General features: G+C 52.5%; 1 protein-coding gene across 1 annotated transcript; it reads left to right on the top strand.

Moving 5' to 3' along the window:
- The first annotated feature begins 9,946 nt into the window (after window positions 1-9,946).
- On the top strand, window positions 9,947-13,765 carry BEST4 (bestrophin 4). Its single transcript, XM_056130928.1, has 9 exons — window positions 9,947-10,098; window positions 10,188-10,282; window positions 10,771-11,004; window positions 11,159-11,313; window positions 12,289-12,366; window positions 12,590-12,784; window positions 12,875-12,955; window positions 13,242-13,396; window positions 13,492-13,765. The coding sequence occupies exons 1-9, from the start codon at window positions 9,947-9,949 to the stop codon at window positions 13,763-13,765; spliced, it is 1,419 nt and encodes a 472-aa protein (XP_055986903.1).
- Window positions 13,766-15,176: the final 1,411 nt, after the last annotated feature.

The raw sequence follows: 15,176 nt of genomic DNA, 5'->3' as shown, positions 1-15,176 counted from the left end.
AGAGCAAGATGTTGACTAGATTGATTCCTTTGGATCCCTCTTCTTATTATTAAGGTTGAGAGTGCTTACTCCACAGTGTGCAGGAGTTCCCGACCGTGCTTGGGTATCCACACAATGCTGACATTGAACATGGGGTTCCTGCATACAAAGCTTCAGCCTATTGAGTGTCTCTCTGCTGCAGAAGACTGTCATTTTTGTTTTGTTTTGTTTTGTTTTGGGGCCACACCTGGCAATGCTCAGGGGTTACTCCTATTTTTGCACTGGGAATAACTCCTGGCATTTCTTAGGGGACCATATAGGGTATGGCGATCAAACCAGGTTTGCCATGATCAAAATAAATGCCTTACCTACTGTACTGTCTCTCCAGCCTCTCTGGCACTACACTTTTTTTTTCCTTCTTTTTTTTAAAAAAAAAAAGTAAAACAGATGTTATTAGGAGGGTTTTAGGAAGGAGGGAGAGAAAGTGAGAGAGTCACATGCTCAAGAGAGAATACAGGCTTCTCCAGAGACAGAGAGAGCCCCTGCACACATCCGAACATTAGATATGAAAGCATGAAAATACACATTGCAGGTCTGAAGCAATAGCACAGAGGGTAGGGTATTTCCCTTGCACACGGCTGCCCTGGGTTCGATTCCTAGCATCCCATACAGTCCCTCGAGCACCACCAGGAGTAATTCCTGAGTGCATGAGCCAGGAGTAACCCTGTGCATCTCTGGGTGTGACCCAAAAAGCCAAAAAAAAAAAATCTACACATCTCAAGAGGGGAGACGTGGGCAACACATATGCTCAGGTATCACATGTGCTCAGCTGTAGGATAACATTGCTTTGTCCTTCTTCCACAAGGAGCTTAGATTTATCTGGTTACACCCATCACAGTGCTCCTGAGGCTCTTCCATTCCATTGTGTTTATCTGTAAACAGTCTTCCCTATGCTCTCCTCCCCCCCCCCCAGTTAATCAGCTTTCCCCTTAATCAGACTCTGTTAATGTGTAAGGTCACAATCACAATCACAGCCATCCTGTTATTCGTCGATTGCCTCGAGCAGGCCCCAGTAACGTCTCCTGAGTCCTAGTTCTGAAATTTTTTTTTAAAAAGTGCCATATTGAAGGCTCTTTCAGAGTTAGGAGAATGAGACCCATCATTGTTACTGGTATTTGGCATATTGGGTACGCCACGGGGAGTTTGCCAGACTCTGCCATGTGGGCAGGTTACATTCGGTAGCCTGCCAGTTTGTCCAAAGTAGGAGTGAGATGATAAGATGTTGCGCGGCCGCAAATGCGGCTGCGTGCTTTCGGGAGCTGGGTTTTATAGTCTCTGAGTCTTGGCCGTTGATGGGATTACATGGCGCCAGGGGGCCAGTTAGTGGGTGTGACCCCCGACTACTGGAATTTGGAGGATCTGGGTGGAAGATGCTCGACTCCAAATCGAGTAGGCTTGGAGGTCTCGGCCCCGGAACCCGCGTGGCTTTGTCCCTCTGCCAGTACCTTCAGGTGTGCGGAGAGTGGTCTCAGCATGGTGGTGGCTGGTCCTGGAGGTCTTCGGCTGCCGTAGCCCTGGTCGGGGCAGGGAGGAAAGCTCAACCCGCTCCCCTCCAAGGGACTCCGGGAAGGAACACCCAGGCGCGGGGGCAGAGACTGCACTCTTCTCGTCCGGGATCTGGATTTTATAGTCTCTGAGTCTTGGCCGTTGATGGGATTACACGGCGCTAGGGGGCCAGTTAGTGGGTGTGACCCCCGCCTACTGGAATTTGGAGGATCTGGGTGGAGGATGCTCAGACCCGATCCGAGTAGGCTTGGAGATCTCAGCCCAGTTTGTAAGGTCAAATTCCCAGAAATCTATGATTTTATATGTATGAGTGAAATATTGCCTTTCTCCTCTCCTTATGCCTTATGAACAGTTTACTTTAAGGCAATATCCTTTTTGTATAGATACAGGAAGACCGTTAACATTATGCTTTGTAACTTAGGATTTGATTGGCTTTGAATATTATTCACTCCCAGGCATCTGCTTTCTCGACTTAAGCCTCAGTTGCCCTTAGTTCCTAACACCCCAAAAGCAGGGTACCGATGAGGGACTGAATGGACCCAGGGCAAGTGGTGAGCTACCCTGGCATCAAAATGAGCCAGACCAAAGTGCCATGATTCTTAACTATAAATTAAGAGTTTGATCATAGACAAATTCTGTCATGATCCAAAGGTAACGACAAGAGTAGGATCCTGCTAGGGGTGGGAAAGACTATCTGGCCTGAGCACTGTAGTCTGAGATCGAGATGGCCCTAGGGGAACAATTCTATAAGTTTAAGATATTTCTTACTGTATCCATACAAAATGATTTATATTATATATTCTTATATGCTTGTTGGACAAGGAGAGGAGAGACACACCCATGGGATTCCGTTCTAGGATGGGTCGTCCTGCTGAGAAAGGATCTGTCCTAGGAGCGGCTTTCCCTGAGGCTAAGAGTTCTACCCCTATTGATTGTGACCACACCTATGTGTAATTATTACCCCAATCCCTCATGCTTTGGGATTTAACTAGATTGTAAGAGTGGGCTGGGGGATGAGAAGGATGAGAAGGGAATCAGAAGGAAGAGAAAGAGGGATCAGAACCCAGACTCCAGAGAAGGAGGATGAAGGGGGATGGAGAAGGAGAATGAAGTAGCATGGGGGAGGAAGAAGCGGAGCAGAGGCAGAGAAGGGAGACTGGTGTAAATGGAGAGAGGATCGGAATAAACTGCGACTAAGACCAACCAGCCTGGCCCTCGTTTTCTTCCTCCACCTGACCATCGACATCGACGTCCCCGGAGTGGGAGAAGGGTGAGACTACCGAACACGGGTGGCGGGAGAGATAGAGCCACCGCCGCTGTGTGCCGTGCCCCTTTTGTGTGAGTTTACACACTCAGCCACATGGGCACAAGCAGCACGTGGGCTCAGGCAGCACATGCACCTAGCACTACTCTTTAACAAAGCCATAGATTACCAAAAGAAAAACAAATAAGATCATTATCACGTAGGTTTTTATGTATACATGGAAGATACCTAGGGAAAACTGAGTAATTCATTTGGCTTATAAGTTAGACTTACATATCATTTTATTTATTTATTTTGGTTTGGGGGCCACAGCTGACTGTGCTCAGGGCCTACTCCAAGCTCTGCATTCAGGGGTCACTCCTGGCAAGGAGACCATGTTGGGTGCTCAGGATGGAACCCATGGTCGGCTGCATACAAGGCAAGTGACTTACCTGCTGGACTTGCTTTCCGGTCCCAATATGTCACTTTTATAGGGAAAATGGAAAGGAACCGCTGATCTCTTATGAGAGAAGATGGCGTGGATTGTTTCAGATGCAAATTGAAAAGGCTGCACAAGACATCAAAGAGATCCCCAAAGACTGCTTGAGGTAATCACCATTTTTGTTTTGTTTTGTTTTGGGACCACATTTCAATGTTCAGGGCTTACTTCTGGCTCTGTGCTCAGGGAGCATATCTGGCAGGACTTGGGGACTGTATGTTGTGCCATGGGTTGAACTACAGTCAGCTGTGTGCAAGGCAAGCATCTTACAGCTGTGCAATCTCTCCAGCTCTGGAAATCATTATTTTTAAACTGTCTGTGGGAGGCTGGATGGAATGATAGTACAGCCAGTAGGGTGTTGACCTTGTATGTGGCAGACCCGGGTTTAATTCCCAGCATCTATTTTGTCCTTCATCTAGTGTTCTGCCAATCCTATTTAGGATGACTCGAGTGAACAACTTGTAGACAATAGGCAGATCGGGCGATAGTTGCCAATGTCGTGGATGTCTCCCTTCTTGAACAGTAGTACGGTCCTGCTGATTTTCCCTTGGGACAGAACCTTGCATTCAAACAAGTAGTGTGTGAAGAGCCGAGCCAGCGTATTGATGAGTACTGACGGCAGGTTCTTCAGGTGTTCGGGTCTGACCTTGTCTGGGCCAGGTGCTGTTCGTTTCTTTACCGATGAAATGGTGTGTCGCATTTTGGAAGGAAGGATGTTGGGAACAACATATCCATCCTGCGGAAACACTGATGAGGGACAACCATGCGAGCAAGTCGGTTTTCAAAAAGGATTCAGCATGATTGACCATATCCACACGATAACCAAGCTCATTGAGGTTTCTTGGGAGTTCAAGATGCCGCTCTGTTTAACGTTCATTGATTTAAAGAAGGCCTTTGATTCTGTTGAGACAGAAGCGGTCATTGAAGCCCTAGCCAATCGGGGCATTCAAGCCCAATACATCAGGATCCTCCGTGAGCTGTATTGCGGATTCACTACCAGGATCTCACCATTCTACAAAGAAGTGATCATTGATGTCAAGAGAGGGGTTCGGCAGGGTGATACCATTTCACCGAAACTCTTCAGTGCCACCCTCGAGAACATCATGCGACGACTGGAATGGGAAGGAATGGGAGTGAAGATAGATGGTCGGCAACTACACCACCTCCGCTTTGCTGATGACATTGTTTTAATAACACCAAACATCAGCCAAGCAGCACAAATGCTGGCCGACTTTGACCGTGAGTGTGGAAAGGTAGGACTACAGCTGAATCTTACGAAGACAATGTTTATGAGAAACAGCCTTGTTCCTGACGCCCCATTTGCTCTCAATGGAACGACCATCTCCGAATGCAACAGCTATGTGTACCTGGGTCGAGAAGTCAACATGACAAATGACCTGGCACCCGAGCTGCGCAGGAGGAAGAGAGCGGCTTGGAACGCCTTCAAGAACATCGATGAAATAGCTAAGAAGACGAAGAACCTCCGGCTCCGGGCACATCTCTTTGATTCCACTGTTCTTCCTGCATTAACATATGCCTCAGAGACCTGGGCCCTACGAAAACAGGATGAGAACACTATTCGGGTCTCCCAAAGAGGAATCTAAAGAGCTATGCTTGGAATATCACGTTTCACTCAAATGAGAGAAAGAATCCAGAGTTTCGACCTCCATCGATGGTCAAGAATCAGGGACGCTGTCTCATTTGCCAAGACATCAAAAATCAGATGGGCTGGACACGTAATGAGATTTGGAGACAACCGCTGGACTAGAGCCATTACCGATTGGATTCCACGGGACGTCAAAAGACCACGTTGCCACCCACCTACCAGATGGTCAGACTTCTTCGTCAAGACCCTGAACGACCGGTTTGAGGCTCTACGTGTTCCTAGAATGAACAGACGCCATTGGGCTACACTAGCACGCGACAGGGACAAATGGAGACGTCACTGGTGCCCGCTCAAGCAAATCGATGATTAACGGGAAGTCAAGTGATCAAGTGATCTGTTTGGTCCTCTGATCAATGCCAAGAGTAATTCCTGAGTGCAGAGCCAGGAGTAACTCCTGAGCATCTCAGTATGTGACCCAAACAAAAACAAAAACAAATAAACTGGCTGTGGGTGGAAGTCCCCTGTTCAGTGTCAGTTCAGGGCCAGAATCTAGTATCAGCTCTTGTTCCACAGGGTGCCCATTTGCTCTAAGCATTAATCCTACTAATGGTAACCATGTGAAGTGGATGTAATTATTAACATATCTGTGACAACTGTGTTGCAATTTGTGTTAACTAAACATTCATATATGAGCCACCAGTGTATGCACAGGCATCAACATGTCCCATTTTGCAGATGAAGAAACAGATGAAGAAACTGAAGGGGAATTAAACTTCCCCAAAGTCACTTTTAGCTCCCAAGGGAGTAGAACCAAGACTATCTGACTCCACTCTTTGCCTACCTTTTTGGGGACAGGGAGACAGGAATCTGGGTCTAAAGTCTTTTTTTTTCCTTTCAACACTCTGTTGATGAATCTTTGAGATGAATGCACTTAATTTTATTATTATTATTATTATTTGGCTGGTTGGGTGACATTGGTCATGTTCAGGGATCTGCACTCAGGAATCAGTCCTTGCGGTGCTCAGGTTGGGACCATATGTGATGTCAGGGATTGAACCCAAGTCGGCCATGTGCAAGTCAACTTCCCTCCCCACTGTTCTATCGCTCCAGCCCCACTGAGTCTCTATTCTTTTTGGATCACACCTGGAGATGTACAGGGGTTACTTCAGACTCTGCACTCAGGAATCACTCCTGGAAGTGCTCAGGGGGACCATATGGGATGCTGGGAATCGAACCCGGGTCAGCCACGTGCAAGGCAAACGTCCTACCCACTGGGCTATCGCTCCAGCCCCAGAGTCTCTATCCTTGTCTCCTCTTCCTTTTACACTCCTCAATGTCTCTCTTACTAGTGTTCCTTTCTTCCCTGCCAAGACTCTCCCAGCCTGTGTCCAAGTGGGGGTAAGGGTTAAGGGAGTGCTGCTGACCTCTCTGGGTCCCCAGCAGATTTGCTGTCAGGCCCATTGCTCCAGGCTAGTCCCCGCAGGCCCGAAACTCTTTGCCTATGTGAAGCTCAAAGTCAGAATCTCCTGACAGCATCCAGTTGCAAAGGTCAGGAAAGTCTTACAAGAGTAAGATGGGAGACAAGGACGTGTCTCAATGACAAACCACATGTTTTGTGCGCATGAGACCTGGGTTTGATCCCGAGCACTGCTAATAGCTAATGAGAGAATGAGAGATGCCAAATCAGATTAGGATTTGGGAGGGGCTATTGGAGTCAGCAGTAAGAAACGTGATGAGCTGGGAGCACTGAAGCTTCCAGAGGGAGGACAGAGATGACTACACGGCATACTTACAGGCCCTACTGAATACCATGTAAATACTTATTCCTTTACTTTTCACACCTTTGTGTGACAGGGTTTAGCAGTCCTACATCCCACCTGGAAATTAAGCACAGAGGATGATTGACTGGTCCAAGGTCATAGGCAGCAGCTTTCGGGCTTGGGACTCGGGTAAGTGGCTTGGAAAATATCCAACCAAGGAGACCGTTTTCAGCTGTGAGGGAGGGAGAGGGGCATGGGGTTAAATCCATGGGCTTGGACCAAAGAGAAGGAAGCAAGAGCTCAAGGAGATAAAGCAGGTGGGGCAGATGATTTATGGGTGCAGAGTGGTTCCCACTCCTGGACCATAAACCACAAGAACAGGTTGCAGCTTGGAGGGGAAACAGGTGACTCAAAGGAGGGGCTGGGCAGGCCTGGGGACCATCCCTTCCTGGGATAGAGGCTTCAGGTCTGGGACCTTCCTTCCTGGCCCTGTGGGAAATTCACAGCCGAGGTATATAGTCAGTGTGTGGGTACCAGGCCGAAGTGTGAGGGCCACAGATGGGTCCGTGTGGAGGACTGAAGGGCATTACCTCAAGGACAGCTGTTGGGGTCCCAAGGCCCCAAGTGTAGAGGCTATGACAACTGCCTTGGAAGCACCTGGATTCAAGTTTAAATCTCCCAAGTACAACATTCACCAAGTGTGATCCAGATGGCTGAAACTGTTTGTACCAGGCACGTCTTCTCTCTGATACTGAATGTGATTTTCAGCATCTGTGTGTGTGTGTATGTGTGTGTGTGATGTGTGTACCACAAAAGGTATTGTGATACTCAGCATCACACTTGTGGGCCTTGAATAAAAGTCTGAGTCCTGGTGAGCATGTGTGCAAGGATAGCAAACTTGGTGGGCATCCAGCAGAGGGGATGAGCACTGCAGCATGTAGGCTGCCCTAGTGAGCATCGTAGCCAAGTGTGTGCACCCCATTCCCGACTCCCCTTTCATCAGCATCATCAACAAGCAAGGGAGGGAGGAAAGTTTTTAAAACAGAGATGATCAGAAGGGCTGGAGCGACAGTATATCAGGTAGAGCGTTCACCTTGCACGTGGCCGACCTGAGTTCAATCTCCAGCATCCCATATGATCCTCTGAGCCCAGCTAGGAGTAATACCTAAGCAGTGTCAGGTATAGCCCCCCGCCAAACAAAATACTAGGGCCCAGAGGTAGAAATAGCCCCTTAAGATCCTAGTAGTCAGGTACTTGACACAGGCTGAAGGGGTCCTGCTGGGGCTGGAGCAATAGCAGAGCGGGTTGGGCATTTGCCTTGCATGCAGCCGACCTGGGTTCAATTCCCAGCATTCCATATGGTCCCCTGAGCACCACCAGGAGTAATTCCTGAATGCAGAGTCAGGAGAAACCCTGTGCATTGCCAGGTGTGCCCAGCCTAGCACAAACAGCTTCTGTTTTTTGTTTCTTTGTTTTGGGGTCACAACCAGCAGTGTTCAGGGCTTACTTCTGGCTCTGCTCTCAGGGATCACTCCTGCTGGTACTTGGGGGACGAGATGGGGTGTTGGTATTGGGAATCGAACCCAGGTCAGTCATGTGAAAGGCAAGTGTCCTACTCACTGTACTATCACTCTGGCCCAGAGTCCCCAGCTGTGTGCCCTCACCAACCCTGCACTGCCTGGCATTTGTGTGTCCAGGACACAAGCCCCCGTGCAGGCCAATTCTATCTGGCTTTGAGTCCTGCCTCCATGGTCCTGGTCATGACATAGGGCATGTCTCCTGGGAGCCTCATCTGTGCCATGATGAGGACAAGGTCCCTGGGGAGATGCCTGGGTGGTGCCGCTGTCACAGCGCCTGTCGCTCAGCCAGAGCTCTACACTCAGTGTTACGGGCACAATTCATCACACACCTGCCTCCTCAGCGGGAGCGTGGGACACTGATCCCTGTCAGCCAGGCGTCAAGGTCACAGTGTCATCTGTGTGAGCTGTGGGCTCAGTGCAGGTGCACTTCAGCTGTTCAAAGGCCAGCCCAGCCCTGCAGGCGTCAGGGAGACCAAGCCAGTTCCCAGGCCTGAGCTGAGCTGGATGACAGGCTCAATCCATCAATGACAGCCTCAGTGCAGCCAGACTTTATGGGCCCGGGAGGTACTTAAGTGTGTGTGGAGGAAGGTGAGCCCAGTTCTCTTTAGCACAAGCTTCTGCCCAAAACAGGTAAGCAGGTGCGGGGGTGCAGGGTAGGAGGAGGCCCTGGGCTCAGGAGACCAGCTCTTGGCCTCAACCATCACCCCAAGGATACTGGAGGGTCTGGGACTTCTTTTTTTTTTTTCTTTTTGGGTCACATCCAGCGACTCACTGGGGTTACTCCTGGCTCTGCACTCAGGAGTCACCCCCTGGCGGTGCTCAGGGGACCCTATGGGATGCTGGGAATCGAACCTGGGTCTGGCGCATGCAAGGCAAATGCCCTACCTGCTGTGCTATCTCTCCAGCCCCGGTCTGGGACTTTTTTATTTGTTTATTTGTTTGGGCTTTCTGGTCACACCCAGAGATGCTCAGGGATTACTCCTGGCAGTGCTTGGGGGACCATATGGGATGCTGGGGATCGAACCCAGGCTGGCTTTGTGTTAGGCAAATGCCCTGCGCTCCATCCTACCACTCTAGCCCCTGGAGGTATTAGTTTGAGCTGGCGCTCCTGTCCTCAGCTCTCCCATGAAATCTTCTCTTTCAGCCCTACATGAAGAGGCATTTAAGGGAATTCATAAGGGGCCCTTTGGTAGGGAGGGGCAGTGCTCAGGTGTCACTCCTGGCAGTGCTAGAGGGACCCTGTGATACTGGGGTTCCCTCATGTAAAGCATATGCTCCAGCCCTTTAAGGCATCTCCCCAGGACCCACAAGAGAGGACCTAGATCCCAGCTCCCGGGCACCCTTTTGGCTTGACCCACTGAGTTCTGGCAGGGTGGGAGTGCGCTGTGTCTATTCTGTGGCTTCCTCCCACCTTCACGATCACGACCATCCTGTTGTTCGTCGAGTGCCTCGAGCAGGCACCAGGAACGTCTCCTTCGTCCTAGTCCTGAGATTCTAAAAAGTGCCACATTCAAGGCTCTCTCAAGGCTAGGAGAATGAGACCCATCATTGTTACTGGTATTTGGCAAATTGGGTTCGCCACTGCTGATGTGTGGGGGTGGGAGAGGCGGGAAGGTGGCCAAGAACTAATCTCAGCGATGAGGCCAGAGGAGGGGGAGGCTTGTCGGAGGAGAGGGACAGCTCGGTGACCTCTCGCTCCTGACCCCCAGAGCCATGACAGTCTCCTACACCCTCAAAGTGGCAGAGGCCCGCTTCGGGGGCTTCTCAGGGCTGCTCCTGCGGTGGCGGGGAAGCATCTACAAGCTCCTCTACAAGGAGTTCCTGCTCTTCATTGCCCTGTATGCGCTGCTCAGCGTCACCTACCGGTGAGAGGCTGCTTTGGGGATGGGGTGGGCTTGGGGGGGGGTGCAGGCTGCCCTTCCCACTCTCATCAGGCCTGGCCCTTCCTCCCCAGGCTGCTGCTGACGCAGGAGCAGAGGCAAGTGTACGCGCAAGTGGCCCGGTACTGCAACCGCTCTGCCGACCTCATCCCCTTGTCCTTCGTGCTGGGTGAGGGGCCCCTCTGCTTCTCCCAGGCTTTCTCCTGGCCAGCCCCCTGACCTCTGGATGAGGTGGGAGATCCCGAGGCGGGGGTGGGGCGTGGGGTGGGGGGGTAGGGGCACTGACCCAGAAGCACAGGCTGGAGGTGACCAGGCCCAGGCCCACCCGCCTGGGCCCAAGATTTCTAGAAAGCTGGACCTCCACTCGAAACAGGGACCAGACACTTGTCACTAGGGAGTTGGAGAGATGCCATCGCCCCATCCCAGCCCCAGAGTTAACCATTACCAGGCCTTGAGCCATCACCCTTTCTCCACTTCTCCTTTCTCTTGCCCTGGCCCGGCATTGGGCGGCTGGAAGAAGCTGTCACTGCCTGCCCAGTGGACCCTGGCTGGACTCAGCCCGGGCGCTTTGCCGGGAGGTGGGGTGGGGAGAACCAGGCCAAGCAGATTCCGAGCTCCCCCGTTTCCCCTTCTTCTGCATCCCTCGGGGGCGATCAGGGTTCTACGTGACGCTGGTGGTGAACCGCTGGTGGGCCCAGTACACAAGCATCCCGCTTCCGGACCAGCTGATGTGCGTCATCTCGGCCAGCGTGCACGGGGTGGACCAGCGCGGCCGCCTCCTGCGCCGCACCCTCATCCGCTACGCCAACCTGGCCTCGGTGCTGGTGCTGCGCTCGGTCAGCACCCGCGTGCTCAAGCGCTTCCCCACCATGGAGCACGTGGTGGACGCAGGTGCGCTGGGGGGCGGGGCGGGGCCACTGGGTGAGGTGCTACCCCCCCACCCCACCCCGAGGTGGGTACCAGAGAGGCGGGCTTCCCGGTCTGGCCCCCAGGAGGCGCTCTCGGGTCACAGGGCTGCGAGTGGCGCTCCCTCTCCTCCCCACAGGTTTCATGTCCCAGGAGGAGAGGAAAAAGTTTGAGAGCCTGAACTCGGACTTCAATAAGTACTGGGTGCCCTGTGTCTGGTTCACTAACCTGGCGGCCCAGGCCAGGCGGGACGGGCGCATCCGGGATGATATTGCGCTCAATCTGCTCCTGGAAGTGAGTGGACTCAGGATCAGGCCTGTCTGCCCCCGTCTCCCTTGCTTTGCCCACTGGGACCATCATTTGTGAACCCAGCACACATAAGGTGCTCTGTAGAGACCCGGTTGGAAATACCATACCTGCCTTGCCTCATCAACAGCTACCTTCTTGGGTTGTTTTGTGTCACACCTGGTGGTGCTCAGGGGTTATTCCTGCTCTGCACTCAGGGATTACTCCTGGTGGGTAAGGGGACCATCTGGGGTGACTGGGGAATCTAATCCAGGTCACCCATGTGTAAGGCAAAAGCGCTCTCTGATGTATTATCACTCTGTTCCAACAAGCTGCCTTTAAAATTTTTTTAAATTAACTACTGTTTTAGGAATGAGATAATAAGATTTATTACTATTATTATCTCATTCCTACTTTGGACAAACTGGCAAGCTACCGAATGTAACATGCCCATACGGCAGAGTCTGGCAAACTCCCCGTGGCATGCCCAATATGCCAAATACCAGTAACAATGATGGATGGGTCTCATTCTCCTAACTCTGAAAGAGCCTTGAATGTGGCACTTTTTAAAAAAATCTCAGGGCTAGGACTCAGGAGACGTTACTGGGGCCTGCTCGAGGCAACCAACGAATAACAGGATGGTCGTGATCGTGATCGTGAACTACTGTTTTATGCTTTGTGGGTCACGCCAGTGATGCTTAAGGTTACTCCTGGCTCTGAACTCAGGAATTGCTCCTGACGGTGCTTGGGGGACCATATGGGATGCCAAGGATTGAACCTTGGTCAGCTGCATGCAAGGCAAACGCCTTGCCCGCTGTACTTTCGCTCTGCCCCCAACACAGCTGCTACCTCGAGCCATTTTCTGTTATCGTTCTCCCCCACAGAGCAGGAAACAGACACTGGGAAAAGAAATGTGCCCATGCCCCTTGTTGGCTCCCCGTTCTTCCTTCCTCACCTCCATCGATTTCCTCCTTTGCCCCCCAGGAGCTGAACAAGTACCGGGCCAAGTGCAGCATGCTGTTCCACTATGACTGGATCAGCATCCCCCTCGTCTACACCCAAGTATGCACCCCGTCTCCCATTCCTGTCCCCTGCATGTCTGTCAGCTTGTGGGTTAGAGGTGGGGCCTGCCCGGCTGGTTCCATCCAGTGAGGTTCTTGGATCCCTCCCCTCTGGGCCAGCATCCCAGGCTGCATATTTTCATGACTAGCAAGACCCCTACTGTCTATCAGAAGAGGAGACACCCCCTCTCCTGTCCCACTCAGCTCAGCGTCCCCTGCTCCAGGTGGTGACCATAGCCGTGTATTCCTTCTTCGCCCTGTCCCTGGTGGGCCGCCAGTTTGTGGAGCCAGAAGCAGGGGCTGCCAAAGCCAAGGAGCTTCTTCCGGGCCAGGATCCTGCGTCCCAGCTGGGGGACCTGGACATGTATGTGCCACTCACCACCCTGCTGCAGTTTTTCTTCTACGCTGGCTGGCTCAAGGTGGGCACTGCAGATGGGCATGTCACCTTGACGCTGGGCACAGAGAGGGATTGGAGCTGGGAGCTCAGCAAACTGTCTGACAACCCGCAGGTAGCGGAACAGATCATCAACCCTTTCGGTGAGGATGATGATGACTTTGAGACAAACCAGCTCATTGACCGAAACCTGCAGGTGAGCGGGGGGGTCTGAGGTGCTCCCCATTGGCTCTCAAACCCGGGGCTGGAGGGGGCTGGAGCAATAGCACAGCGGGTAGGGCGTTTGCCTTGCACGCGGCCGACCCGGGTTCGGTTCCCAGCATCCCATATGGTCCCCCGAGCACCGCCAGGAGTGATTCCTGAGTGCAAGAGCCAGGAGTGACCCCTGAGCATCACCGGGTGTGACCCAAAAGGCAAAAATTAAATAAATAAAATCAAACCCGGGTCTGGAGAGGACGGTGGTGACCGTCTCCCCGGCCCAGGTGTCCCTGCTCTCCGTGGACGACATGTATCAGAACCTGCCTCCTGCCGAGAAGGACCAGTACTGGGACGAGGGCGCAGCGGTGCCGCCCTACACGGTGGCCACGGTGGCGGAGTCCCTGCGTCCTTCCTTCTTGGGCTCCACCTTCAACCTGCGGTGAGCGGCGGGTCCCGGGGGCGCCCCGCGCGCGGTCATCGCGGGGGTCGTCGCGGGGGTGGCGGCCCTGACCCAGCCCACCCGCCTCCCCGCAGCATGAGCGACGACCCAGAGCAGAGCCTGCAGGTGGAGGCGCCGTCCCCGGGCCCTGCCCGCGCGGCCCAGACCCCGCTGCTCGGCCGCTTCCTGGGCGCCGTCGCGCCCTCCCCCGCGGTCAGTCTCCGCAACTTCGGCCGCGCGCGCGGGGCCCCGCGGACGCCCCACGTGCCGCGCATCCGCATCGATGAGGCCGCCGACCCCGAGGCCGCCGCTGACCGCATCGAAGAGGAGTCGGCGGAGTCCGAGGAGGCGGCCCGGGGAGAGCCCTGAGCGGGGAGGAACAGGGCTGGGGCGGTGACCACCCGGCTGGGGCTGCCCCGGAGCGGACGCTTTAGGGCCCCGGCCGGCGGACACTGCTTTGGGCTCTGCTCTGCTGCTCCGGGCTCCCGGTGCTGCACCAGCTCCCCGGCTTGGACTCAGTCGAGGGCAGCGTAAAATCAGTGCCAGCACTCTTTATTTCCCAGGGTCTCCGATTTTTTTTGATTTGGGCGGGGCGGGAGCCCAAGATTTTGCATTCGTGGCAAGTTCCCCAGGGCTGCTGTTGGTCAGGGTACCACTGAGTCATCCACAGAGCAATGCTTGCAGGATGACCTTATGAAGAGGGAGTATTGTGTGCTGAGGCCTTGCACTGTGTCCCGACTGCTCAGTTTGGTGGTGATGAGAGTATATTCATCTGCAGTACACTTGCGTTGTTTAAAGTTGAATTAAGACCTGGAGAGCTCAAAGGACTGGGGTGCTTTTTGTTTTTTTTTAAAGACGTTTTATCGGATCACTGTGAGATGCAGTTACAAAGTTGCATGATTGTGTTTCAAACTATGCTCCGAGCACCTATCCCTCCACCAGTGTACATTTCCCACCACCATTGTTCCCAGTGTTCCACCCTACCCCACGCCCTGCCTCTGTGGCAGGTACAATCTCTCTTACTCGCTCAAATTTTGGGCATCATGATTTGCAATACAGATACTAAGAGGTCATTGTGGTACTAGAGTGTTTTACATGCACAGGACCCAGAGTGTTTGGTCCCCGGGACTGTTTTCTTCCTCCAGGACCACCAACAATAACCCCCTCCCCCAGCACCGCCAGGTGCAACCCCACCAGTGAGAAGTGTTAAAAAAATTGAGTGAAGCAAGGTACTTTTTAGTGAGACTTATTTAGAAAGCTGTGAAGGGAGAGGAAGATATGGAGATGTATTTAAGACGTATTTAAGATAGAAAACTGGCTTTAAGATATATTTAAGATAGAAAACTGGCTTCTCCAGAGTGGAAAAATCTAGCAAACATCCATAGAAACAAGCAAGATATGTGTTCGAGGGAGAACATCGGATTGAAGAGCAAGCCTATTTAAAACATTTTCAAGTTGAATTGACATGCTGCTGTACAATGGGAGGATGGTTTGGGAGTCTGCCCTAAAGGTCAACGTGCAAGTTAGATGTGGAAGGTAATGACCGACCCCAGCGTAGACCCCTCTGGTTGGTTTTGGAAGGCTAATACCTGGGCTGGAAAGTACCAGGATTAAGGGGTGTCCTTTATATCCTACATGATTCCCTTGTGGACCGCTAGGGGTCGCTTCTGAGCAGAACGATAAACATCTCCTAAATTAAGGTCAGGTGGGGTCAAAAGACCCAGTCTTCCTAAAATTAAATTCCAAGCCTTTTCCCGCTCCTGCTGACGAGGGAATGAAG

This window comes from Sorex fumeus, unplaced genomic scaffold, assembly GCF_029834395.1.
Source record: "Sorex fumeus unplaced genomic scaffold, SorFum_2.1 ptg000082l, whole genome shotgun sequence".
In the NCBI taxonomy this organism is placed as follows: domain Eukaryota; kingdom Metazoa; phylum Chordata; class Mammalia; order Eulipotyphla; family Soricidae; genus Sorex; species Sorex fumeus.
Note: the sequence above shows the minus strand (reverse complement) of the source record. Positions and strands in the feature narration are given on the sequence as shown.

Excerpts from the sequence above, each read along its gene's own strand:
- BEST4 (XM_056130928.1), top strand. The coding sequence starts at position 9,947 with ATGACAGTCTCCTACACCCTCAAAGTGGCAGAGGCCCGCTTCGGGGGC. Across the intron at positions 10,099-10,187 it reads CTGCTCAGCGTCACCTACCG|GCTGCTGCTGACGCAGGAGC; the intron begins GTGAGAGGCTGC and ends CTTCCTCCCCAG. Across the intron at positions 11,005-11,158 it reads GGAGCACGTGGTGGACGCAG|GTTTCATGTCCCAGGAGGAG; the intron begins GTGCGCTGGGGG and ends TCCTCCCCACAG.